We start from the raw sequence: 27,532 nt of genomic DNA, 5'->3' as shown, positions 1-27,532 counted from the left end.
ACCGTTAAAAAACAACAACCAAAGCAGTAAATTAAAGGGACAAATAAGAGGGAGCAGAGAGGAAATAAAAGAGGGAATCACTAATCCTCCGTGCATGAATTCGGAAACGGCACTGAGCAAAAGGAGAAGGGTTTCACATCATTCATCAACTCTGCTAAATATCATAAACAGTGACTGTAATTCAGACGCAACCATTGATTTTTTTCTTTTTACCTGCGCTGTGAATCCAGATCAGAAATCAGTTTAGAGGTTTTACTGTAAGGCCAGTGGGACAAATAAAGAGAAACTATTGACGTTTTAGCAGACGGTGCACAGAAATGACTGAAAGATTAACAGTTAAAACTGAAGAAGTTGCATCTCAGTAAATTAAAGTACAAAAAAGCTCATTTATGATAGTAATTTGTTTCAAAAATTGAAACTCCAATGTTATGCATTCATTACTCACACAAGCATATATTTTAAGCATTTATTTTTGTTTCGATTATTATTGCTTGGAGCTTTGACGAAATTTTGAACGTTAGTGTCCCAAATACATTTATAAGACGTTAAGTGGCAGAAAAGGTGCAAAACAATAAGTTTGTGGCTCAAATCTTATTCAAGAGTTTGGTGAAGTTTCACATGAGGGATTTCAATTTTTACATTATAAATCAGTTTTTGTTGGTATTTTGTAATAATCTAGTTTTCAAGGAATTAGAGTTTGGGGTTTTCATTAGATGTAGGAATATTGATAAGTTTATAATTTCATCCACTTTGAAACGTTTTGTATGAGGGTCAAAATGATGAAGTTGAAACCACTTGGAAGGCAACAAAAAATTTATTTTAAATAAAAATGTTAAATCAAATTCATTGCACTTTTTTTTTAACTTTATTGACTCACTATTAAATTAAACATGCAAGAGTTTACTGAGAAGAACAAAATTATCAGATTTTTGTAAAAAAGAAAAAAAGTGATCTATAACGATTGTCGCTCCAAAACATAAAAAGGGTTTGGCATCATTATAAAACAGGCACACAATGATTTTTGGGTTGAATTCAGAAATCTGGTTAATGAATTAAAAATTATTATTATTGTACTGCTTTTTCTGTAAAAAAAAAATTAAAAAAATGCATCAACCAGCTAGATTTGCTCCATTGCAGAATTGTACATAAAATTATCAAAAGGGCCACAAATGGCCCTCAGGCCACACTTTGGACACCCCTCTTTACACATAACACATGAGTCCAAAAGCATTCAAAGCACCTTCATTAGCTTCTCTGTAGTAGCAGTGAGAAGTGATGTTATTTTTAAGCAACAATCATGAACTGACAGGAATGAGAATGAGCAGAGGGATAAGTCGCCTCTTTTAATCCTCTGTCAGTTAGGCTTTATGAAAAATGGCAGCATCAAACCTGCGCTTCCTGTCCAGTTTTTTTTATGATTATTATTTTTTTAAGCACATTACCTCAAGCTGTTCATCCAGGAGCAGCTGCATCACCAGCTTTCGGATGCGCAGAACCTCGGCGGGCAAACTGAGCAGAGTGAACAGATTGTAGAAGACTGTGATCTGGAGGTAGGTCAGTACTGAGAAGCGAGCGTGCCACGATCTGCTGGCCGCCATCTAAACACAGAGGGGGACACAGAAAAGGAACGACTTAGTCACCGTAAAAGGATGTGACGGAAACTCCTGGTCCCCTTGTCATTTTATCTCTGCATCACTTTAGTCTTTCTTACCCAAGAGATATTGCCAAGTGAAGTTGTATTCTTTATATGCGCATGTTAAAAAGTCTAAAAAGACCAAATAATGCCACCGCAGATCTCAATTTGTTCACAGTTTAGCTTAGTATAAAGAAAAAATGGAGCGTTTGTAATATCCGGGTGTAATTTAAAACATTGTTCTTTATCAAGATTAATAATTAGGTAAACCCAACGTCAGATTAACACCAACTTACTTATTACACCTTGTCAGTGTTTGACAAACAGAGACAGCTGTTGGTCATAAAATGCATTAATTAGCTGATCATCAGGAATATGAGCTCCTCTGTAAAAATATTGCTCTGGAGTGATTGCGTTGGCTATTGCTAAGGAGGAATGGCATCTGCAGCAAATATCCATCAGGGTTTGAGGATCACTGCCAGACATTTGAGAGCTCATTGTTCAACTGTGAGAAAGATCATCCACAGGTGGAACGGGTTCAAAAGAGATGCATAATCGTCACTGCAGGTTCTTCTAAACGCTGCTCAACAGCACTGTATGCATCATACTTTCAGCTTTGTTTCTTTTTATTTCCCATCAGGAACTGAAATTTATCTCGACAACAAAATAAACTTCTCCTAAGAATGTTTTCATGATAAACGATATGATAAATGCTCACCCCTACCCTGACTTTTTGGTAACCATTTCTCTGATTTTCTTGGAGAATTCTCGCATCTTCAGGCAATAGATGATCCAAACACAATACTATTAAACACCTGAGACAGGTGGTCTCTATTCCTGGTAGAGGCTGGTAGCACCAATTGGCTGGATCTCCATTGAATTAAATCACTTTAAAAGGAAGGATATTTACAAAATTACTTAATTTATGTTAGATATTTGTAGTTATTTTTAGTAGAAAGTTTTCAATTTGACATTAATTGTCACCAATTTCTTGATCATGCTTGATTTGTCAAAAGGGTTAAAAAAAAGGTTGTTAAAAATTTTCATAGGCACTGAATTTGGAACAATAAAGGGAGCAAAATATTAATTCATTTTACACATTTAGGTACAAGCTTCAAGGTTTTGGTTGTGATTTTATGTGAATGAATAACAAAGTAGCACATAATTGTGAAGTCGAAGGAAAATAAAGATTTCAAATATTCTGAAATTAAAATCAGAAGTGTTAATTCTTCATAAGCCCACTTTTTGTTTCAATTACATTTGCATGTATCTTGGTCTGTATCTGGAGCTGCTAAAGAGAGAAAACTTTACCATGTTCTCTGTCAAACACCTCAAGTTCAGTCAGATTTGATGGAGAGCAGCCCTGAACTTTTAGAAACCCTTTAAAGTAAAAGTACCTTTACTTTTCCTTCCCTTTTTACAATGACTCCAGGTTGTTCTTTCTGTAACCCGGCATCTTGGGCAGCTTTAGGATTGAAACACTGACAGCAGGACCATAGGGCAGCATGCGTTATGAGCGTCCCGCTGTGTGTGCGTACCTCCTCCAGTGCTGCCAAAACCAGAGGGATGTGCTCCGGATAGAGCAGGCCCTGCGACATGAGAGAGAGACACGTGCGCGCATCCTGCTTCATCTCATCATAGCTCTCATCAATCTCTACTGGGGCAATCTGCGGGGGGAGACAAACACAAGAGTGAGACAGAGAGGCAGGAAGACACACAGCAACGCGCCATCTTCAGTAAATGAAGAGAGAAATTGTGTTTAATGGGCAAGTAAGATTGAGTGGGTAATAATGCTGTGCTGGGACCTCTGAGTTGGAATGTGTGTGTGTGTGTGTGGGGGTGTGTGTGTGTGTGTGTGTGTGTGTGTGTGTGTGTGTTGTTACCTTGAAGAGCACAGGCAGGAGCTGTAGCTGCTGCTGAACAGGAGTGGTGAAGGTTCGCCCTGCGCTCGCCATCAACCACTTCAACACTGCAAAGCACAAACATGCGTTTAAATTCACTGCCGTGTCCACAATGCAGGAGATTTCACTGGCAAACGACTTGACATGCAAACTGAGCCGTGGTCCTGCTGCATTAATCTGTTGGTAAAAAAAAAAAAAAACACGGTTCATCTCATTTAGTAAGTAATGACTTGTACAAGCAGATATTTTGTTTGTGCAATGGCGAGTAAAGAACTTGAAAGATTAACATTTCCCTGAAATTAGCATGGGAAATGAAATGATTTCTTGGTAAATTTGTTTCAATTGTCAATATAATGTAAAAAAAACAAATAAATAAATTTCATTAACAAAAGGAGATATGACCATTCACAAGTCAAAAACCACAAAAACATTTTTCCTCGTTGCGCTGATGGCCACACTCTTTGGTGTGGAAGTTATTGCTGAGGAAAGAAGACTAAGTTGCCTATTTACAACACCACTGAGTCGTTTCAAATAAAGATGCTTACGTGCGTTTAAAGTCAGAGGAAGCACAAAAGCAGCTATATGCTGCTTTCATATTGAAATCAAGGAATTACTGACTTAAACGAAGCTCCTATATCTTGCTAAAAGTTACTTCAAAGTTAGTTTTCGCTTATTTCAAGTGTTCTAAGGTAATTGCACTAGAAACCATAGAGAGTGGTGTAACCTGTTAACTACACTTCATGCACAGGCCCAGGTAAGATCAAATTTTATCCAATCGAAAGCAGCAGAAAGCTCTCCAGACTAAAATTAAAACTATTCGCAGCTCGAATCAATAACAAAACAAAGTCCTGCAGCAATTACTGAACTGTACGACCTGTAAAATTATATCTTAAAGGCAACCTCCAAACAAATGAATCGGTGTCCTTCCCCTAAATTGTTTTTTAAATGCTTCAACACACACCCTTGGAATATGCCATCGATCAATACCTCACTACCTTTTTAAAAATGAATTTAAAAAGGTGAATCAATGAGAAGCTTTTAACTTGTGTCATTCAGTCTGTTCCTCTGTTTCAACAAGAGAACAAGCTGTCACGGCATGTTTAGATACCCCCCCGCCCCTCCACCCGTACCCCGCATTCGCATTCTGACCCGTTTTGAGCAGCTTGACAGCCTGGGTGCGCTCGTCCGTCTCCTGGGTGTTCTCCTCGTGGACGTGGTTGTGGATCTCGGGCTCCGACGTGAGGGGCTTGAGCCGCTCCAGGACCCGAGTGACGAATTCTGCCACATGGGGGGAAGAGGTGGGCCTGGTGTGGGGCAGCGCCACGTCTATCATGAAGATATAGGTCAGCACACTGGAGAGAGGGTGGGAAGGCAGAGGAAGAGGTAATATAGGGGGAGAAAAAACAAAGTGGGCAGTTGAGATAAATCTGAGATTTAAAATGAACAACTGAAAGAGATTATGGGTGAATTCACACCAGCGCTGTTTAGTCCACTTTAATCAAACTCTAGTTTGTTTGCAGAGAAAGTCCAGTTCGTTTGAGGAGGCGAGAATGCCTAACCGAACTCTGATGTGGAACAAGAAAAAGTAAACTGTGAGCTGCCTAAAATGGCCCCCAAATCACTTTGGGCATCCCTGGCATTATGTGAACGCCAAGCGAACCAGGCATGAAAACACCCTGAAATAAGCTTGAGGATCTAATCAAGTAGTTACCTTCCTATCCGCTCCCTGACGTTTTTATACACCTGGGTGAGTTTGGGCTCCAGGTAAGCCAGCAGGCGGTGCAGCAGTTCAGAAACCCTCCACTGCTGCTGGGCGAGACCTCCTTGAAGCACATACAGCAAACTGACAGAGACAGAGGAGGAAGAGGAAGAGGAGGGGGCTGTTTTGTTATACTGCGGCAGCATGTGTCAGCTCAGGTTACTACTGCAGCCTGAAATCTGAATCCCAGGAAATATTGTAGGTGACACAAACACACAGCGTGTGCATAGTTACTCATACCTGGCATCCCTGAAGGAGCCGCCCTCCCCGCTCAAGGGGCTCTCCATCAGCAGCTCAAACAGCCAGTGGAGTTTCCTGGGGTCTCTGCCCTCCTGTCGGACAAACACACACACACACACACACACACACACACACACACACACACACACACACACACACACACACACACACACACACACACACACACACACACACACACACCAGAAGAGTATTATTTTTATCCTGGCTATCTCACACGGCCGAATAGTTGTCATGCACTCCGCTGCTTTGTGTGTCAGCAGGATTATTAATGTGGAAGGGTTTGCAAGTCCTTCTGAGGGTTTTGGTTAAATTCAAACAATGTGAGATTTTTTAGAATAGATCAAGAAAACTTATTTATACAGATAAAATAAGACAGGAGGATGCTTTCTTTTACAAGTTACCACACAAGGAAAAACAAAGTTGCATCAGCGTGAGCTGGAACGGTGTACTAAAACATAGATCTAAAGATATTTTATTGTCAATAAGTAAATTTCGTCAATCAAAAAATTTAACTTCCATGTTAGTCAGATTCCTTACACACATATTTATATATTTTAAGTATTTATTTCTTTTAACTGAAAACATGAAATTAATTTCTTTTTAATAATAGATATGTCAGCCTAATTAACGGTATCGAGTTTGGTGTCTTTCATTTGAATCCTTATGACATATCGGCAAATATTATTAGTGGAAAACTGAGTGGAAGAAAAAGTCTGAAATGTACATTACATAAACTCAACATGTTTTGGGTTCTTTTTCTCATAATCAATGGTCATTTTTCTGCTGATCATGTTTGGGCTTTCATTATCATTCACACCTTGTCACATTCAATTAATTTTCTCTGTTACTTTATTGTTGTATCAGGCTTGCCTTTCTCAGATCCTTTCTTTGTCTTCAGTTTCTCATGTCTTGTGTTCTGTGATCGATGCATTTTGGTTTGTTCTCTCTTTTTGCTTTGTTTCTGAGCTGAGCCAAAAGGCAAATCTATGTTCCCACACTCATCTGTGGTCACAAGCTACGGTCAGTGACCGAAAGAACAAATCATGGATACAAGCAAGAGAAAAACACCAGCGAGGAAAACAACTGGCATCATTTTATAATATTTGCCGACAATATTGCAACTGCATGATTTTCTAGCTTTAGTATTAATGACTGCCTGCTTGAAATATGTCAAGTCAGAAGTTTTTTATTTCCCATGAAGCTGCAGATCATTAGTATTTATATTGGTGGGTTTTGGTGTTTATTAACAAAGTTACAAAAAACTAAATTAACTGAGATACTTGAAATAAATCGTTCTGTGTGTGATGAATGCTTAAATCAATGAACTTTTCAGCGACATTGTAATTTGTGCAATTTATTGAGAGAATAAACAAATTTTCCACCGCAAAAACATTGAGACATTTCGCCAAATGGAGAACAACTGTTTTAATAATCACAAGAGCAAGGCTCCCAGAACTGCTAAAAAAATTAACCCCGTGATTCATACCAAATGTGATCTTTTCAAATTCATGCTGAAAATAACTACGTGAAAATCAATTCCTCTGAAGTGCAGCCGAGTGACTCACACACGCCGTGGCGATGCATGTGCCCCAGTCTGTGTAGGTTTCCACAGTGATGTTGTTCAGCCCGGTCCTGATCAAAGGGCAAAGGAGCTGCCACAACCTGTCCACCTAACACACATAGACAGAGTAATGAAAGTTTTTAATGATATTGACAGGATTTCTTTTTTGCTACGGCGGAGCTGTGCGGAGGGGATTTCTGCCGCGCACCTTGCTGAAGCTCCAGTGTTTGCTGCCTCTGATTAGTCCGGCCGTAATCTCGCACAAGCAGCGCTGGGAGCTCTCGTGGGGGTTGCTGGCGAGTTGCTCCAGATGAGGCCACAACACTGGCAAGAACGCGTTGCCATAGTTGCGGAACAGCCCCTGCCAATCAAACGTAAGCATTCGGGTCTGACTGGTGAGTAGGACGTTTTTTTTTTTTTTTTAAATTAGGCAGAAAAAACAAATTACAGCAGACGAAGACAGTAATTGCAGCCTTGGTGGAGCTCGACCTGGGGCGGCGTTAAATACATGACAAAAACACAAAGTCTTATCAAGTATTTTTGGTTTAGATTTGAAATAAAACAAAATTAAATTCAGCAAAAAATAGAAGTTTATTTAAGTCAACAATTCCTTAATTGTTGACATAAACAATTAAGGAATTGATCAAAACTGATAAAAAAAGTATGAGTTTCACTTGCAAGACATTTTTACCATGTGATAAGTAAACTAATCTCGCATCTAAAACAACCATGTTGATGAATAAATGTCCGTGTGAGGTCCGTTTGACAACATGTTGTAATGTATTTCTAATAATGTGTAAAAAGGCTTATGTAGTCAAAAGACAAATCTGCAGAATGTGGACATTTTTTTGTCTGATTAATCAATTAATTGTCAAAATAATCAATAGATTAGTGAATAAGTAAGATAATTGTTAGTTGCAGCCCTGAACTAGAAAACCTGACCTGGTTAGATTTTGTGTTTTTGCTCTGTGTTTGTCACATTGTCAGTGGATCAGAGGTCAAACTTGCACCTTGAAGAGGCAGAAGCGCCGCGGGTTGAAGCTGTCCTTCCCTTTCCGCTCCTCCAGAGACAGAAACTCTATCAACTGGTCAGTGAAGTCAGGGTCCGAGAAGTACTCAAAGATGATCTTCTCGCCCTGATTGACACACAAGTGAATGCAACAATGAAGTGCCACAGAGAGATCTTTGTTTTATTGTGTGCGTGGTGCAGCATCAGCACACACCTCACTCATCTCCTCGTATGGCAGGTCATCTTGTGGCTTTTCGGAAGATGCATAGATCATCATTTCTCTGAAAGGAGCGGCAGACAAAAGAAGAGGCTGCTGTGATTTATAGATAACAACACAAAGGGAGAAAAAGTTCTGGATAGACACACGCTGTCTTCAAATAAGCGGCGGGGATAAATGGATGATTACAAAGTCAGTTACTCAGCACGCAGTTCGCAAACCAAGACAGCCAAGCCTCTGCCTATGCATCAATTCTTCTATTTGGGGTAGGCAGTAAGTCGTTCATTCTGCCTTATCTGGGCCGGGCCGTGACAGGAAGTCAGTTCAACACCCTGCAAGTGATCCACCAACCCAGATCAGTCATCCGGCAGTCAGTCGGACATAACCGTGGCTGCAAAGCCACAAAGACCCGCCTCAAATCAAACAGGCACTTGAGTCAATCAGCTATTTCACTCCTTCCAACTAAGCAGTTAATCCGCCTTCCAGTTTCCAAATCCACCAGCGCAACAATTAGTCATTTTGTATTTACCTCGGCCATGTGTAGTAGCCCCAGTGAGTTTTCTCCACGTACTGCAGAGAGTCCCACTGCTCCTGGCTCACAGGCAGATTGTTGCTGTCATACTGCAGCCAGCAGTTTCCCTCACGATCCCCAACACAAATCCCCTCTGGATCCTTGATACCACCTAAACAGGAAAAAAAACAACATTATTTTACAACAAATGCATTTACATGTCAGCTTAGGCAAAAAGCAGGATGGGTCTGGTTACCTCGCAGCGTCAGAGGCAGAAATGCTCTACAAAAAGGACAAGTTGTCCACACACTAAATGTACTAAATGTGATATAGAAAAGAAAAATTTCTGCAGTGCTTTCCTATTAATTGCCAAACCTACGGCAATCAGATGAAGTCCACAATTCACTAAAAAGTTTTAATATAAACTAGCCAGAGAAAGAGAAGTCGGTCAGTTATGCTAGCTTGACTTTGACAACCTTAACATGTACATGTCAGGGCCCCCAAACAAATCCCAGGAATGTGTCAAGTAGTGTTGCACCAGGGTATTTCAGCTACCCAAGCTGCAGTTTCTTTTAAATATTCTATATATGTTCATTACAAAAAATTCAAACGCATAACTATGAATGGGCGGGAATCCACTATGGTTTCACAAATTTCGCAAGACTCAAAATGATGTTATAAAACTTACTTCTAAAGCCTTTTTCCAACAAGAATCAAGAATTCTACTTCTGATTTGATCGTGGATTTAGCTTGGAGCGTATAAACTCACTGATATCCGAAGGCTTAACAGTCACTTTCTTTCTCGGCCTCTTCAGCTGTTTCAGGATTCCTGCCATGGCTGAGATTGACACCTAACAGAAAGAAAGGTTAAACTGATTATCATAAATGCTTTAAAGTTTCTGGACGACATACAGAATGTTAAATCTAAACGTATCTCCTGTTCTTAAAAGCCCGATAAAAGAAGCTCAATCACACAAAAGCAGACGTCAAATGCTGAATTTATCTGATGGAAATAACAATAAGGCAAAACATGTATGTGAATTATTTATTGCATTGTAGATTTAAAATTAATTTCTGTGAATGAGTACAAATATCACCCTAGCAGATATCTTTTGGTTATATTCCTAAACAAAGCTATGGAGAATATCACAAATATAATTCAAACATTTTGTTTTAACATCACAGCTTAACCTTAAATCACCTTTCTGAATCAAAATCTGTGCCTTTTTGTACAGGCTTCAGCTCTGTTGTTGTGCACTTTTTGAAATCCAGGGAACCACGTTTCTCCTTTTAGTTGTCCTTCACAATCCTTTATGTTTGTTTCTTTCTCTCTTTGCAACATTATTCTCCTGAAAGTTTTGCCATATTGATCAGTCGAATGCTTGACTCGAGATGGATGACTGTTATGTGACCTTCAAATGTTTCTTATTTTACTTCTTCAAGATCAAAAACACTATGGGGCAATATATCTAAATTTACTTGACTGGAAATATGCCCAAAAACATTGGTCATTTCAGCTGCATCATATTAAAAATGTGTATTGTTTGAATGTTAACAGTATTGGTTTTGTGCTTCTATTTTGAATTCTATGGCATTATTAAAGTCATTGAATATTAATTTTAGGTTTTGTTTATTAGAAATCACCTGGGTTTACATGTGGAATTAATTGGATTTTATATAATTAACCAACAAAATTGATGCACAATTGTTGAGGAAAGATAATACACAATTTTAAATTTGTTCTAAGAACATCTGAAAAGTTTGTAACCAACCCCTTTACTTTAATACCACTACATAAAATCCATTTTAGAGAACATCAGAGAACAAACAGCATCATAAAGATGCAACACTTTTTCTCTTGATGCGTAATTCAGGTAGAGGCTTGTCCCCAAAAGTAATGCAGAGAAAGTTCAGGAAAATACTAACCAGTGGGGCTGAATATAAATGCCCACCACACTTTTCAGATTCCTTTTAGAAACAACTGTGAAAACCGTAGGACTTTTTCCTTTTATGTCGCAATTACAAACTACTTTGTGTTGGTCTTCCACATAAAATCTCAACAAAATATATATTTCATTGTTATAATGTGACAAAATGAAACCCTGGGGTTACAAATACTCTTTCAAAGCATCACAAATCAGGTTATTAGGAAAGAGTAAAATGAGTACAGGTTCCACATAACTAGAATCTACTGACATTTGTAATTGACTGTTTTTTGTGCTGCAGCAGAGCAGTCTTTTCCCCATGTTTCTGTTGGCTGTTGTTTTCAAATTTGGTTACTTTTCAGCAAGTTACAGCCAACAAAAGAAGAAGAGGAGAAAATTTACAACTTGCAAGAATAAAAACCAAAAGCAGAAAAGCAAGAGTGAGTCGTTGAGTAGCAGATGTGATCTGGCTGAGTTTGGCCATCTGCTGTGCCGCTGATAAAATGCTGATGCTGCTGCTTTTATGCAAGATTTAACTGGTATTACTGAATTATGATCAACAGCTGTTAGTGGCCATTATGAAACAAAAGATATAAGGTGGATATACTTTGCTGCTTCGTTTCTTCTGCTTCTATCATAAGGGATGGGATAAATCAAGTCTGTTTCAGTGGAGTCTGCTGCAAAATTAACACCTATTTCAGAACAGGATCTGGGTTTTTAAGAGTTTTATCGCTATAATGAATATCTGCATTTTTATCTCAAACCCTTTCACTGGTGCAAACTGGATCCATTACTGCTTAGCAAATATGTGTAAATAGCTTCAAAATAAAGGTTTCTATTGCATTTAGATACATTGCAGTACAAAAAATATAAAATAATTGTCTTGCAACATGAGATTTATTTCCCAAACAAACAAAATGTGAGAAGAAGATCTTTAAATCAATGGCCTTAGAAATCCCAAGCTCAAGGTACAAACAGTGGAGTGATTGCTCCTTTACTGAAACTGTTCCCAGAATGCACTACTTCCCAATGTAACTGCTATTGTAGAGCAGGTACATTTAAGCCTAAGACTTATTTATTTGAGTATTATTTATATATATTTTACATATTCTCAATTTTTGCTGATGATTTTTTGTGTCTGTGTTTATATAAACGGCACTATATTGCACTTAATTAATCAATTTTGATTAATTAAGACAATAAGTTGTTTTTTTTTTCTAAATTTAGTCATGATCACATTGAATTAAATTTAATTGATCTCAGCCTTAAAACACATATTTTTATTAGTGCAGGCCATAACTGTAGAGTTGATTGCAATTTTGCTGGCGTGGAACTGGAAAAGATCCAGTGCAATGTCAATAAAAATTAACTGAGTACATTTGTCTTAAACAAAATGAAAATACAGTAAGTGTGAATCACTTACTCTTTATGGCTTTCCCTCACCCAAGTGTACACACATAATTTCCTGCGACACAGTACCTGATATGATCTAGGGTAAAGCTTTGCTGTGTGTTATTAGATATTATTTACTGCTGAGATCTGTCTAGAGTAAACTTTATGATGTTGGTATGAAAGCTGAACATCTGTGTTTAAACTATGTCATATAACACCTGAATCTGTATATGAGAGTAGATTTTCAATATCTATGCTGATAAGGTGCTCTGGCATACGAAAGTAAAGGGCATTTATGTTTCTAGGCATCATGTTACAGATGGAAAAGTGGCACCAAAGAAACACTTCAGCCACCTTATTTCCATTTTTATAACCTGAGGGAAAAGCAGATACCTGGAAAGTGTTTAGATTCCATACACCATGAAAAAAAACCCACAATAATAAGATACACACAGAGAGATGCAGACCTTGCGTATGCTAATGGAGTCATGAACAAGGGTTTGTGTGAAGTAGAGGACGGCATCAGGTGGAAGAGGATGATCGTCTCGCAGAAGAAGAGCCAACAGGTCTGTGGCCATGTGCTCAAACTTCCAGGGTCTGAAACAAAAACAGACACACAGACGACAGAGGCAAAAGAAAGTAATTTCGGGCAGCAAAAAAGCAATTCTCTGTGAAACACAAAGCATATTCAGGTGAAAAAACATTTTAAATGAACATTCAACTATGCCAGCAAGAGCCAATAAGTAGGATGGCAATTATTCCAGACGGTTGTAAAATAAAAATCTACCAGTAGTCAATATAAAGGACTGTATTTAATGTTTCTTGACAGAATATCAGACTATCATTGCTGGATGAATTTCTATCATGGTGACTTTCATTAGCTACTGCAGAAACATTTTCAAATACTGGAAGTTGTTAAATAAGGATCACTTAATTTTTGAAGCAATTGCTCAACAAAGTTTGAAACGTATCCTTTTTATCTTTCTTTAGCATCTCATTTTGTTTCATTTCTACTGCTAATGTGTTATTTTTATTCCTCAAACTATTAGCTGCCTAAATGATTGTCATATGGTAAAAATCTACAAATGATCATATGCAACTCCATAACTTTGAAAGTTTATGAAAGTTTTCCTATCTCACTTCCTGTTGAAGCTCGATGCAGTACTCATGCTAACAATGTGAAATGCAGTAATTGTCACTCCAATTTCTATTATGTGTGGACACAGCATAAAATGTACATGCAAGGAAACAACTTACAGATCTCTGTCTTCAAGGCAATCCAGCAGGTCATTGACTAGCTTCTCATATTTCCTGTGAGAAAACAAGAAGCAATGTTCAGAAGCATTAAAGTGACTACAAATAACAGCAACAAAAATTGACCAACACAATTTCCCACTAGCTCTTCTGCAGCCTTTAAGCTGATTAAAATAGGATATTTTTCACCCAACTCTACTCTATAGCAGATTAACATGTCAAATCTGTTGGACATTGTGGCAGCAAATTTCATCCAATTGTGAATAATGACAAAAACAGCTAATGAAAAAAAAAGTGCACCTATTAACAGCTATTTTATTTTATCTTTTTAAATATTCCTACCTTGCAGCAACAACATTTCTGATTCGCTGCCGCTGAATTCCTTCTTCTATTTCTTCTTTGGATGGGAGTTTCAAACAAGGTGTAGGATTCTTAGATTGTGCAATTTGGTCGGCGATCTCAACACATCTCTCTGATACCTAGACAGGAAGGTGAGCAAAAAAGAAAGACACATAGTTAACAGATCGTTTTTATAATTGGATCGTTTTTATAATTGCTAACAGATGTGTGTCTCACAGTGAAGTAGATTCCAATGGTGTCGTGAAGGCGATGAATCCTATCAATGATGTCATCAAACAGTCGACCAATGGAGGGCTTCTCCAGGGTCACTGAGTGTGAGAGTCCGCATCGGACCAGAGCGGGCCACACTTCCCCGACACAATCCCAGTCCCGTGTGGTTGCTGGACAGAAACCACTGGGAGCACCCAGGAGACAGTACAGACTACCCTGAAGAAACGAAGGACCAAAAGAGGTCAAATGGATACACACACTTAAAAACATAATCAGCCTATAAATCAGTGAAGTGAAGGCACTGAGATAAAGATTTGATTTCAAAACTGAATCTGATGAACACAATCCCTCACTGTCAGTCATAGGACTACACAATATGGCTAAAAATTGTCATGACATAAGCGTTTCATATTGGTAGATATCGATAATTATCGATTCTTTTTTTTGTATTAAATATCTGAAATACTGACAAGCTAATGAGATGGTCTCTTCTGTTTTGTCCACAGTTTTCACTCAACACTTTTTTTCTTTTTCATTTTAAAATGGTGAAACCTTAAACCGCTGCTGCGCAAGTTACTCAGCAAGTTGTTGTTAGGTAACTAGAGAGTGTGTGAGTTGCTCGGTAATCAGAGAGTGAGAGAGCCAGTTGATTATTAATTTTTGAATAATGATAATCTTTAAGGCCAGCTCAAACGAAGAGTGGAAGTAATGTGACATTTCACCATTAATTTGACAGTTTCCACATCATATCTGTACTACGAAGTTATTCGCCAGTGAAAGAACATTTTTGTTGCAATACCCAGTTAAACTGTTATCAGAATTTCTGGAAACAAGCCCTCTGCTCTATTCAGTGAACATGTTTAGCTACAATTCCTGTCATAAAACAGCTAATGAAAACAAAAAAGTGCATCTTTTGTCGCTATTTCTCATCTGTACATCACGTAAAAGTAAAACCCAACAGTAAGACGTACCATGAAACCCTTATTTCATTACGTCCATTTTATGTTTTGTTAATACGGAAACATAACAGTTTTACTAAAGCACCCTTCTGGACTCTTGGTGTTCATTTCATGGTTTCACATTAGTATTTTCTGAATGTCATCATCTTTCCCAGTGTGCCAGAGTATTACATGCCCTTCTGCGAACAACTGAGATTGTTTGACTAAGTGAAATTTGCTGCCACAATGGATCTGGAATGATAAAATAAAATGTGTTTGTCACACAGTGACAAAGAAATGACACACCAACAAGACCGCAAATGAAATAGAGAGGAAAGGAGAAACAAAACCAGAAAACTATTGAACAAAAGCTGTGTGATGACATTATTGTTATTCACAATTGGATGAATTATTGCGCAGGGAAACAACAACTGAGCTAAATGTCTAATAAAAACTTTTTTTTTCTGCTAAACATGCTAGTAGTGAATTATTGCCACCTGTCGGGCTGCTGTGTAAACTGCAGACCTCTGGCTATAGCTCAGTGATCAATAAGATATCAACATCTCTGACTTGTGTGTCTTAGACCTTATTAAGCAAAAACTGTAAAGTGTGAGCAGGAAAAAGAAAAACTAGGCTTCCAGCCTCAACATCTGGTTGTAAACATGCAAAATCAGGGCAGAATCTACAGAATTACCAATTTCAGTGACACTAACAAAGCCATCAATACGACAATGGTGCAGTTTAGCATGTCTTTTATATTCAGCACCAGAGGGAGAGGCAGCTCTGAGGAGTCACGTGTTGGACGTGCGTGTTCCCGGTACCTTGAACTGCTGCTCTGTGCCCGCGGTGTTTTGTGGAGACAGCAGTTGTAACATACGGGGAATCATGTCTCTATAAGAGAAGGTATAGGTTCCCATCGCTGTCATCAGCACGCTCTGCGCCCTGCTACGTACCTGCAGGAATATGTGTGTTTGCACAGTTAGCTCCAGTTTCAGCCCAGCATTCATGCGAAAATGGGAGCCAGACGTTCTGAATTTAGTTTTCTACCTGGCTGTACGTGCTGGTAGAAAGCAGCAGCAGATCACAGAGCAGCTCCTGATGAACCACTTTGTATTCACTGCCCTCAACCACCAGTTTTCTCATCTGCTCGCAAGGAAGAACAAAAAAATAAATAAATACAATTTTCACCGCTGGAAAATATGGAAGATTTATTTTTGGGCATGAGTGTGTTTCTCGTTGCGAACCTCATGCTGGAGCAGAACCCGGTCGATGAGCAGAGCTCTGATGTGCTTCTTTTTCCCAAGAAGCTGTAAAAACGAAAAGGCAAGACGTTTGAATCATCCTGTAAGTTACTTATTGAAACTGATGACATTAAGCAGGCCTAAACCTGCCATTCTACCAGCTCACCCTGTTTTCCATTGACTTCTTGACAAGAGTGAAGCTTTTCCAGCGTGAGTCAAAGTCCTTCTTGTGTGTACCGCAGAAAAACATGAGGTCACTGATGATCTGCAAGCAAAACGGAGCAAAGTGAGCCCTTTGCAGATCTCAAAAGTGTACACACATCCCTTCAGGATGAGCTGGTTTGGGACCTCTTGTCACTTTAAATCCAAATAAGCTGCTGCTGGCCACGCCCCCAAAACTAAATGTTTACATTCATGTAAAAATGGCTTCAAAGAGATGCATACATCTTTGACAAGCAGAAGTGGAGCCTCTTGCATGTTTCTCACCATTCAGCAAGTGGTTTCTGAATGCAAGTCAACAACAAAACACTTATTTTTTTCCAGCAGTCCTTGTACAACACATAGAGCGTGAAAATCAGCTGACCAAACATGTTGGATATCAACTTAGATTGCAAGGTGACAGGCTGAGCTTTGTTAGGGTTGCTAGGTAGCAGTGGAGTGGCTATCAATTGTTTCAATACAATCAGGAGGTTTTTGAAATGGTTCACTTTCCAAACACTAAAAACCATTAACTTATTGCCAAACAATGTCTTAGTGTTTTTTAATCTCTTGGGCTGTTTTTAGAAGCAACTGAGACATAAAAGGAAGTACAAAAATGTGTAAAATGTTAAATATGCATAACCGGGCCACTTCAAAGTGAATCTGACTAACCTCAAATAGACGTGGCCCATTTGCACCATTGCACGTCTTCAATGAAAGCCATAGTTTCTATTGTAGCCAGGAAGGTTACAAGAGATCAAAATGACCTCATTATACAAAGGATTCAAAGAGAAGAGCATCAAAATTTCCACAGCATTTCATGAGAGTATATACGGTCATCGATAACTGGAGAAAATATGGGACAACAGGGATAAAACTGATGAAAAGAAAAGATGGAAACTGGTCAGGAAAGCTGCCAATCGAAACACTTTTAGGTGCTGAAGGAATTTTCCAAATACTAAGAAGCATGGCTGCAAGAAAAAAAGCATCTTCTTCCTAAAGGCCTGGCTACAGTTTGTGGAAAAATGGGCAATGTATTGACATTTTGTTGCATTAGTGGATTTCACCTCTTAAGGTATCCAAAAGCTAAAAGTAGCTCCTTGTGATGTCCTTTTCAGAAAGATCCCAAAATGTTTTTAATTCTGACTTTTCTATGAATTTTAACATGGTGAGAAAAAAAGATTAAAGAAACCCACCAAAGGCCAAAATGTTTGGCGTATTGTGGACTTTGAATGAGCCTTAGAATGTTTTTAGCAGGTAGATGCTGGAAAGACTGACAGACAAGAGAGCTATCCTGTGTCAAACAGATATACCTGTGCAAACAGCAGGCACCTCTCCTCTGTCCTGTTTGGTTTTTATGTCCTTTAATCCCCCATTTTATGATTGTCGTTTCGCCAGATCAAACAAATTTATACAAGCAGCCAATCGCAGTGAATTGCTGACAGCTGAGTATCTACATTAATATCAAATAAATGACATAGCAAAACTACCAGCATGGTGATGGAAAACTGTGATAACCCACAATAATGATGGGGATATAAATAAGGTGCTATCAAACATGTCGATGCTGTGTGACAATTAATTCAGTTGTGTGGTGTCTTTGTTTTCACTCTCTTCTCTTAACACAGTCTGGACTGTATGATTGGTCAGTTTCTATCAATGGATTATTGGGGGATGGTGTGTATTTTTATTTTGTTTGTGTCTTATTTTGTTTCATGTACCATGCACTCTCCAAAAACACATTTCACCAAGTATTTTTGGTCTAGTTTCTAGTGCAAATATCTTAGCATAGTTGAAATAATACAAAACTAGCTTACAAGTAAAATTTCAGAAAGATATATAAGCTTTTTAAGTCAATAATTCCTTAATATTAATGAAGATGTGTTTCCATTTCACTTGTAATATGGCAAGAATGTCTTATTAGTGAAATAATCTGTCAGTGGAGCTCGTACGTTTTGTCAATATCAAGGAATCATTTACTTAAATTTAGCTCATGTATCTTGCTGAAATATTACTTGCATATTAGTTTTGTCTTACTTCTCTTAGTCTGAGAATTTGTGTGCCTATGTCCAAAATATCTGACATATTTGAAGACCTTTTGCAGGGAAACGTGGGCAAATGCAGTCAAGTTAAGACAGACTGTCATCAAAAAACAACGAATACCGAAATCAAACTAAATATTAGCTTAGGATGTACAAACTTATGCAACAATTTTACTGCAACTTTTACATTTTTGTAATACTTTTCCATTTATGTTTTTTTTTTTTTCAATCAAGTTGTACAAGATATGTTACATTTGAAGTAATGTTTTATGGTCTCAGGTTTTAAATTGGAAAAACTTCCAGGAGTTTGACATCCCCGAGAGTGATTGTGACAGAAAATAAAGCATCAGGCACCTTAATGATGACAAAAAGGGATTTTGTATCATCTTCTGAGTGCTCCAGGATGTGATCTGGATCAGAGAAAGAGGATACGAGTTTGCACTGCAGTAACATTTCAAACAGGAGAGTTTTTAAGTGAAAATCTCCACTCACGAAGCAGCAGTCTCATGGTCTGGCAGATGGACACTCTGTAGTTTTCCCATGAATCATCTGAAGGGGGGAGAAGACACACAGACGTCCCGTATATATGCAGAATGCAGAATGAGCTGCACTTATCGCCCACTGATACTGATGGTGCTTTTGGTCGTGCGCTACGTGGCTGTGTTCTTACCATAGTCGACACCTACGTGCAGTTTGATCTCCCCCAGATTCACCATGGAGGGCACCCTGAGAAGAAAAGGCCAATCGTGAGACAAGCCAGCATGAAAAAGCGCGTTTCCGTACTATTAGTGTGCAGAACTGCAGCCTCACAAGTCAGGGACGTGTGCGCCATCCAATGGGGGCAGCATGCTCCCAGCTCCAAGAAGGCAGTGCTGCACGATCGCTAAGCTCTGCCACAACTCCTCCCTGTTAACGAAACACCACATCACACTCCTTCCTCTGCAGTATGGGCCTGGAGATGCCAGAATGGCTTTCCAACACTTTGGGATGCTAAATTCAACTTTCCCTACTCTGCGTTCTTGATTAAGAAGTCAGGAAAGATGGCTAAAACATATGTATTGCCTTCTCTTTTGGTGTGAACAGACCTCATCCATCAGTAATGGAGGACCACTGTCCTGTTTGTTTGCCTTGAACGCGTGTGTGTGTGACGGATTGCCTCTGCAGATCTGAAAGTGAGACAAACGACTGCACACCTGGTCATTGGCTGATCTCCAGACACGTGGCCTTTGATTCGCTGCAGCTGGGGATGCAGGAGCGACGACAGCAGCTGGAAAACAAAGTTTTCCTCCTGCTGGCACGGCACATGCCAACACACACCCAAAGCTGCCACATCTCCGGCTCGGCCCCAGTCCTGCAGCAGGAGACCCAGAGAGCTGCAGTGAGCTGTTGCCACTTTTTTCCACTGGAACAACTGGCAGGCGAATCAGCACAGCCAGTCAACCTCAAAACCACAGACCTGTGTCACCTACCAAAGTCTTAAATATTTAAAACAGATGCAACGGATATGAAGACAAGTCTAAAAGAAGAAAACAAATAACGGTACTAACTTTTCAACAAACCAATAAATTTAACAAATAAGAAAATTACTACACTACGCTTAAATAGAACTTAAAAATTATGCGATGCATCAAATGAACTTGTTTGAACCACAGCTACATAATAGGTGGCAAGTGCATAAATAAATATAAGAAAAATATTTGCAAGTTTAAAAGGAACTTTTAAACAGAGATCCTTAGGAAAAAAACAGGAATCAACAATAATTTTGCCATCATCTGAACAAACCTTTGTTCAAATTGTCTCATCTATGTGTGCATGTTAGCAGAACCCTTACTTCTAATCTAATCCTCCTTTTTTGGTCCATAAAATGACTAATAATAGAATATCTTTGGATTCAAATGACTTGATTTCTATAATCAGCAGATAAAAGTTTTAATTTTCACATGTAGATTAATACATGTTCATGCAGTCCTTTGCTCTTATAATTTACTCAGTGAATCCAAACAACTAAAAACATTCAAGAACAACCGAGGCCACTGTAGAATTTTTAAGGCAACACAATTTTCTCTTTTTGGCTTCTTTTTTACTTATTTTCCCCCACTTGAATCTGACTGTAACAGCATATTGTGTAGAGCAGACTTCAAATCGTAAAGAAAGAGAATAAATGAACACAAGATATAAAATGACGTGTCAGTTTATATCAGATACATCATCCAATCTGCTGATGATCTATCGTGTGTCAAGTAACTCGTCGCTGTTCAGAAACCACTTTATTGGTGCTGAAATGCCTTTTCATGTCTGTCATTTTGTACCATCTATGTTATTTTTTATTTTTGTGACAAGCTGTTAGAAAAGTGCCTAAAGATCCTATCCAAAATAGGTTATTTTCTGTCATTTGCGAGCTGATCCATCATCTTAAACGAACAAGACTTTCAAAGTCCTAGTGAGTCGGAGTCATTATCAGAGTTTAACTGGTGAAAATGACAAAAACTTTCCTTTCAAAGTATTCAACATGAAACAGTAAAAAGAAAAACAATCAAAGGGATTGACAAGTTACTGATCAAATTACTTTCATATATTACAGGAAAGTCAAGTTTCTCAGAAGAGTAAATTCATGCCAATTTATTGTTACACTATCCAGTATCTGCTTTATTAATCTGTGAAAGAATGATCCAATGGATTTACATAGTACTCTAAAATCATTTTCTTATATATTTTTATATTTAAACCCAATTTAAACATGTTAATTGCTGAGTTTGAGCTGAAAATATGTGCAAATGTGTGAGAATGCCATAAAATAAGTGAAAACTATTGGTCTCTAAAAAGTGGAATTCAATACTGGAACGTTATCTGGACAGAGATCCACAACAGATCAATTTACATGAGTGCGGTTTTGTCTTTTTTTTTTTTAAATTTTTGTAAAAGTTTCAGTGTGTCTTTACCCGAATGGGGAGGTCAATATCGAAGCCCCCGGAGGTGCTGCGGTACTCGGTGGGATAGATGAGAGACAGCGAGCGCAGTGTGTGCTCCAGCAAACTGCAAGCAAGTGTGTAGGCCTGCTTACAGCGGAGATGCACACACACGCGCAGGATGCGCTCCAGCTCCCCTTGGTATTTTAGCAGCTGTTCGCCATCCACACGGATTACCTAAATGCAACACAAACGCACACACGTATAACTGAGAACATTCAATTCATTGGAGAGCTGCGCCTTAAATTTTGAGGATCTTCAGTAAATCACAGAGTCTGGCTCACTCAGCCTTGCGTTGAGCTCCCAGGAGTAATAAAAAAAACTTGAAAGAGTGTCAATATGTTCTGGTTAACGACAAAGCGCTCTGATATTTATGACCTTGAAAGATACACACTGTAAGAAATGTCTTTTGGCGAGTGTTTTTCCCCTTGTAATATCCTTTCTATAATTCTGAAGCGACTGTTTCTCGTTTTTTCTCGGACAAAAATGCAAATTGGTGCCAAGCATCTGTTCTCTTGTCGCTTTGAGAATGAATACAGATTCCGGACATGGTGCAGATGACAATAAGTGATCGTCTGAATGTTTTTTTAAAGCTTTAAGGTGCTTCAGCACTTTATCCTCTCACCTCTGAGAGCAGCTGGAGATTCCACAACAGCTCTTTATCCAGCTCATCTTCGTTCTGCAACTCCACATCTACACACAAACAGATTTACCTACAGAAGGCTTTATTTATTTCCTTCAAATACGTTATTTCTCATACCTAATTCAGACCCATGAGCTTGGGTTCAAAGTGTGGTATCACAGTATTCCAGTTGACATTTGACATAAACTCTCAAAGTGTTTATGTCCCTTGAAAATGTATTTTAATTAACAGCTTTCACTTTAAAAAAAAAATCACACCAAAAATAAACAACACCTGTTAACAGAAGCAAGACTAAGACTGTAAAAATGATTGTGGTTATGATTAGATGTGCTGTAGCACAGAGTATAGCAGGCTGCCTTCGTGCTTGGAAAATAACTTGTGATATTTTTTCTGGCTAGGTCACCTAAGAGTTTAATGTTCTTAAAATCTGTTTATTTTGCAAACTACTCCGTTAGCGTAAGGCTCAGATGATGGCTAATTTTATAACTTTTTGAGGTTACAGTGATCAGAAATTTGAAGAAGGACCAAGGACTGAAGATTTGTCTTCAGCTTTCATGTATAATTGAAAGGACCTGCTGAATAAACCTATTCTTAGTTCATTTGAGGCCTCAAATAGTCTTGTGAACAGCGTCACGTCTTGTCTGCACACAGATCTGTTCTACACGGTGTGGTACTGACTGTCAGTGATGAGCGAGATGATGCTGCAGCAGTGAGGGACAAACAGACGAAGAGACTCAGCAGGATGACACTGCAAACACACAAGAACATGCACAAAGCATCCAAACATACAAAAGCACACACAATTAGGCACACATTCATGCAGAAAAAAGAACAGAAGCAATGAAAATGAGCATAGCAAATGGAATGAAAGTATTCTGCAACATGCATAGGTTTAGGAATGTGTGCTAACTTCATTTTGGTTTCTGTAACAATAACGCAGACACAAAGGCAATTTGCTTCACATGTGTAAATAAAACAAGACAAAGTCAACATTACCTTTGCTGCAGCCCTGCACATGTCAGCCACCATTCTGCCTGAAACACATGTCTCAAAGATGCTGGAGGTGGCAAAGTTGTACAGCTTCTGCAACGCAACCTAATCAAAATGCAATACAGCATAAAATCAGATGATGCACTTCATTTATGTTAACTGTCTATGCAAATGTTTTGGGGTTTTTTTCAGTTTTTGGTGGAAGCAATAATTTTTTTACTGCATGATTAATAAAAAACTTTAAATTTTAATTTTTCTCTGTGTTTTTTTTAATTATTATTATTAATTTATACAGGCTTTACATATTATTGAGGACAGAATGTTCAGTCTGTCTTGTAAATCTGTGTGATTTAGTGGAAAAGGCAGAATTTTTATATTCTTTCCAATCCATTACCATTACACAAGGATAACACAAGGCCCAGTTTAGCATGCTAGGCCAATTTAGTTCAATCTTACTAAACAGTGGCTCTAATTACAAAATTTAAGTTTTGCGTCTTTCACAATCCTTTTGTGATTAAGAGAGAGAAACATTTTGAGTTGAGAGTCAAAGAAAATGTAATATTAAAGCTATCACTGAACCTGTATTCTTAACATAAAAATGCCAAAATTTCACGTTTTCTATGCTTCTTTGGACAACCTGACAATTTGATCACTAAGCATTTTAGCTTAAAATACAACACAAATTGCATTTTTGTTTTTTTCTTCTTAAGAATAATTATTTGGTTATTTTTATTACATTTAGTCACATGGAGTGTTTTTGCACATTAAAATACCATAACTTACTCAAATCTGAATTTGTTTGTCATAATTTCTTACTAAATAGTCTTTTGAGTATAAAACAATTACTATAAGGATCCTTTTAAAGTTGTAACATTGTACAACATACATATTCAACAAATCAGTGAATAATCTAGATCTTAAATTGAGTTTCAAATTGACAGTGACAAATTACTTACTACTGACCTACTACTTAGATCAACTCTTTTTTCAGAATCAGTAATGCTAAATACAGGTTATTTAAAGAACATGTTTTACATTTAATTCTTTTTTTCTCTTCTATGTACAAAATATGCTTTGTTAGCTGATATGTAAACAATATATTAGTTTAAAATCTAAACGTGGGTTGGCTTAAATCTCAAATAAGCACTGAAATCACTATTTTGAGTATGCAGCCACCTTTTTGCCAGTCAGTAAATCAAAAACCAAAATATAAATTGTTAGAAAAATATAAATCGATGTCAAAAGTGCAGTGTTTTTTATTTTGATTTCTATGTTTTTTTACATAAAAGTTTTCTCTATTTCATACTTACCCAGATATAGACCTAAACCCTTTGCACAACCAGTTCATTCTGGACTGAATTTATTGCTTCTGACTTTAAGCCTCCTATGGATGTTTGTGCAACTAATGTCCAACAAAAACTAGGCATAATTATTTGGAAAAAGCTGACAAAAAACTGCTTTTAGAGCACCTCTCACAATGATAGGGTGTCTGGGTTAATCCTTTGTTAGCTGGCAAATAATGTAGAGTTTATATGTCACATTTTACCACCTAAACTAAGACTTTATTTTTTTTAATTGTCAAATCAAGCAATAAGAACAGAAACTGAAATCTCATATTCATGAAAGATGTCATCAGTCAAAGCAAGAAGCTTACTTTCAAGAATCTGAACCTGAAAAAGACATTTTTAAAGGTCACATCACACTGAAGGCTTGTTATCTTTGAGACATGTGTGTACCAGTGACGGAGTGTATTTCTGCACTACCTTATAGATTTCTGTGGAGCACTGTGTTAGGATCGTACTAACGGTGGAAGACAGTCCCAGCTCCACCAGGCTCTCCAAATGAGTCTGGGTATCCGTCTCCGTCTCGTCTCTCGTCTGCTCCAGCGTGCTGCTGTCTATGAGAGCAAAACATCTGTGCACGCACGCACACACGCACGCAAACACAAACTTAAAACACTCGTCTGTGATGAAAATGTCAACAACGATATGATTAAAAAAAAAAGAAAAACAGACACACATACACACAAAAAAAGGCTTTTTCACTCCAGAGGCAGGGAGTCTAGTGCATTTCAAACAGAGAGACACATCCGTATTCTGACGATGACAACAAAGCTCCACAGAGTGACAGGCTGACTTGCTAATTTATCTCTACCTGTCCAGGAACTGCAGCACAAAGTCTTCAAAGCCAGCTGAGGCAAAGCAGAGATCTTTTTCAATCTGCAGGGGAGAAATGTAGGTAATGTGTTTCTGTAATATGTCTATGATTTGTTTTTCTATGGCTTAATTGAGGAAAAAAGCTGTTAGATGACTTGGGAAATACATTTTATGGAAGCGAGCCTCAAAGGGAAAGCTCTTGATCGGCATAGTAATCGTCTTTAGATAATTACTACAAGAATAAAACTGTGATTAGAAGAAATTTGAATTGCATTTTCGCTGCAGGGTTGTCAAGATGTCACTTTGAGATTGGGTGAGGTTTTCAGAAAGAGCTCCTGCCCATCTATGCTGAGAGTCGCCTCCATTCCCCTGGATGCCATCTCAGAGGAGACCCACTGCGAGACCCTGCACAAGCTAGAGGGATTAAACATCCCAGCCAACTGCAGCGATCATCCCTTAAATATGAAAATAAGTGGTTTGGCACAAATGCTGGAAGGAAACCCACGAAGCTGGTCTGTGTCCCCATGCTGGAGAAAAATGACCAACATGGTGTTTTCACACTTTGATTTTTGTACCGACTGAAAAAACAACAACAGATAAGCAGATAATTAGCGCCGTGTAGGGGTGGATTTTGTTGTCTGTTGTTGTTTTTGCTGCATTTACTATCAGATAGTCTGAAACGCTGTTTTCCGGGCTTTATGCTAAGCGGAGCTGACATCTGAATGTTTTGGTGGGAACTTTAAAGTGATGCCAGCTTTTCTTCTAACTGTCAGAAAGACAGAAAGCACATACGCTAACCTATGTGTCAAATTACCCAACAAATAAAAAGGACTTAATGATTGGTGCTTTTGAAGCATCACTTTGTAAATGCAGACTTCAAATTTACTTCATCTGTCCTACCTGTTAGAGACGTAAAAGGATAACGGGTTAAACAACAACAGACAGATGCACAACAGCCTTGCAAATACTGCAACTATATTTTGAACAAAAAGTTTAGTTTCAATCTTTATTTTTTTTACATATATTAAGATGATTAAACAACATTTTATTCTGAATAAAATGCTGGTGGAAAATAGAGTTTTTCCTGCTTTCTGTCAAAGTGCAGCATGTTGGAGTGGATTTATCTTTTAGAAAGTAAAGACAATTATTTATCTGATTATTTTTCTGTCTGCAGGTAAAAAGGTTTCAGTGCCCTTTTTAGTTACCGCTCAGTTGCTTAGATTTGAGACGCTATGCTTTAGAGAAAACGTCTTGGCGCCCAGGATGTAAAAGTATTTGTCTTGTATCTTAAAAGTCAGCGTGGTCATTGTCCTGGTTGTGTTTTATCTTTGGAGATGTTTGAAATCTGTTCTGGTTTTACCTGAGTGAGATCCATCTGTCGAAAAGGAGCAGATGAGCAGTCCACTAAAGGCACCAAGGTGGTGAAGGTGGTGATGAACTGGAACGTTATCTGGACAGAGATCCACAACAGATCAATTTACATCATCTGACATGATCGTGGCAAGCGTTAAATAATGTGCCAGGTAAGATTTTTCAAATCTTTTTATTGGGTCTGCTGCAAAGATTAATACAGCGTGGAGAAAACAGGAGCAGCAGACGAGGGAAGCAATCCATTTTACTACTTGAGCAGACAACCAAGACACATTAATTACAACTTTTTCAAACTGAAGTATTCATTCCACTTTCTGGACTAATTAATAGGACAGACCTGAGTATACAAGAAGGGAACTCAATCAGCAAGAGCTCTATTGTCCCCCCGTCCCATAATTTTTCTTCATTACTTATCGGCACATTCATTACTCACCATGCACTTGCTGAAGTCGTTGGGGTCCACCCCCGGGAGAGAGCCCATGAGCAGTGGGAGCACGTGAGTGCGGCCCTCTGGGTAGCGGTTGTCAGGGGAAACAAGGCTGCGCGCCATGCCGATCATGCAGCTGAGGGTGGCGGTGAGGGTGTGTGGCTCCGTCAGGGTCTCCATCGCTGCATAAGTCCTGTTTTACACACACCATTTAATTACTGCTTGCATTTCGAAGTCACAAAAGTCCTTTCTTCGGTCAAGTCTCAAATAAGCCTCCATTAATGTACTTTAAAAATTGCACAAAGGTGCAGCCGGATCTCACTTTTCAAGTACTGGGGGTATGACGAGTTGTGGTGTGAGGAGAGCCAGGTTCTGGAGCGCATAGGCTGCATCTGTGCTGCCGGTTTTGCTGCAGATCACCAGGAGGGGGCAGAGGGAAACACAGCAGAGTTACAGCATGAGCGATACACACACACACGCACAAAGGGAGACAGATAATCACTGATGAGCTGTCCTTGTCCAGATTAGGCGCATTGTGACTGAGGCCAAGTGCATGCAATGACTCAC

General features: G+C 38.5%; 1 protein-coding gene across 1 annotated transcript in view; it reads right to left on the bottom strand.

Annotated features, from left to right (window-relative positions):
* The window catches only part of LOC129368087 (proteasome activator complex subunit 4B-like), a 109,889-nt gene that overhangs the window by 5,442 nt on the left and 76,915 nt on the right, over positions 1 to 27,532 (bottom strand). Inside the window, exons 11-44 of the mRNA XM_055042923.1 lie at positions 27,288 to 27,374; positions 26,972 to 27,158; positions 26,528 to 26,617; positions 25,166 to 25,230; positions 24,775 to 24,925; positions 23,018 to 23,116; positions 22,700 to 22,769; positions 22,004 to 22,071; positions 21,352 to 21,555; positions 19,606 to 19,763; positions 19,223 to 19,318; positions 19,083 to 19,138; positions 18,905 to 18,961; positions 18,767 to 18,822; positions 16,339 to 16,437; positions 16,176 to 16,238; positions 15,979 to 16,074; positions 15,753 to 15,884; positions 14,000 to 14,209; positions 13,766 to 13,902; positions 13,427 to 13,480; positions 12,637 to 12,766; positions 9,622 to 9,703; positions 8,871 to 9,024; positions 8,339 to 8,405; positions 8,126 to 8,251; positions 7,324 to 7,476; positions 7,120 to 7,224; positions 5,534 to 5,625; positions 5,246 to 5,377; positions 4,684 to 4,886; positions 3,517 to 3,602; positions 3,172 to 3,300; positions 1,443 to 1,598 (exon numbers count right to left, since the gene is read on the bottom strand). Of these exons, the coding sequence (XP_054898898.1) occupies positions 1,443 to 1,598; positions 3,172 to 3,300; positions 3,517 to 3,602; positions 4,684 to 4,886; positions 5,246 to 5,377; positions 5,534 to 5,625; positions 7,120 to 7,224; positions 7,324 to 7,476; positions 8,126 to 8,251; positions 8,339 to 8,405; positions 8,871 to 9,024; positions 9,622 to 9,703; positions 12,637 to 12,766; positions 13,427 to 13,480; positions 13,766 to 13,902; positions 14,000 to 14,209; positions 15,753 to 15,884; positions 15,979 to 16,074; positions 16,176 to 16,238; positions 16,339 to 16,437; positions 18,767 to 18,822; positions 18,905 to 18,961; positions 19,083 to 19,138; positions 19,223 to 19,318; positions 19,606 to 19,763; positions 21,352 to 21,555; positions 22,004 to 22,071; positions 22,700 to 22,769; positions 23,018 to 23,116; positions 24,775 to 24,925; positions 25,166 to 25,230; positions 26,528 to 26,617; positions 26,972 to 27,158; positions 27,288 to 27,374 (3,850 nt within the window). The remainder of the gene's footprint in view (positions 1 to 1,442; positions 1,599 to 3,171; positions 3,301 to 3,516; positions 3,603 to 4,683; positions 4,887 to 5,245; positions 5,378 to 5,533; positions 5,626 to 7,119; positions 7,225 to 7,323; positions 7,477 to 8,125; positions 8,252 to 8,338; positions 8,406 to 8,870; positions 9,025 to 9,621; positions 9,704 to 12,636; positions 12,767 to 13,426; positions 13,481 to 13,765; positions 13,903 to 13,999; positions 14,210 to 15,752; positions 15,885 to 15,978; positions 16,075 to 16,175; positions 16,239 to 16,338; positions 16,438 to 18,766; positions 18,823 to 18,904; positions 18,962 to 19,082; positions 19,139 to 19,222; positions 19,319 to 19,605; positions 19,764 to 21,351; positions 21,556 to 22,003; positions 22,072 to 22,699; positions 22,770 to 23,017; positions 23,117 to 24,774; positions 24,926 to 25,165; positions 25,231 to 26,527; positions 26,618 to 26,971; positions 27,159 to 27,287; positions 27,375 to 27,532) is intronic.

Source organism: Poeciliopsis prolifica, unplaced genomic scaffold, assembly GCF_027474105.1.
Source record: "Poeciliopsis prolifica strain line A6 unplaced genomic scaffold, Auburn_PproV2 SCAFFOLD018, whole genome shotgun sequence".
Lineage (NCBI taxonomy): Eukaryota > Metazoa > Chordata > Actinopteri > Cyprinodontiformes > Poeciliidae > Poeciliopsis > Poeciliopsis prolifica.
Note: the sequence above shows the minus strand (reverse complement) of the source record. Positions and strands in the feature narration are given on the sequence as shown.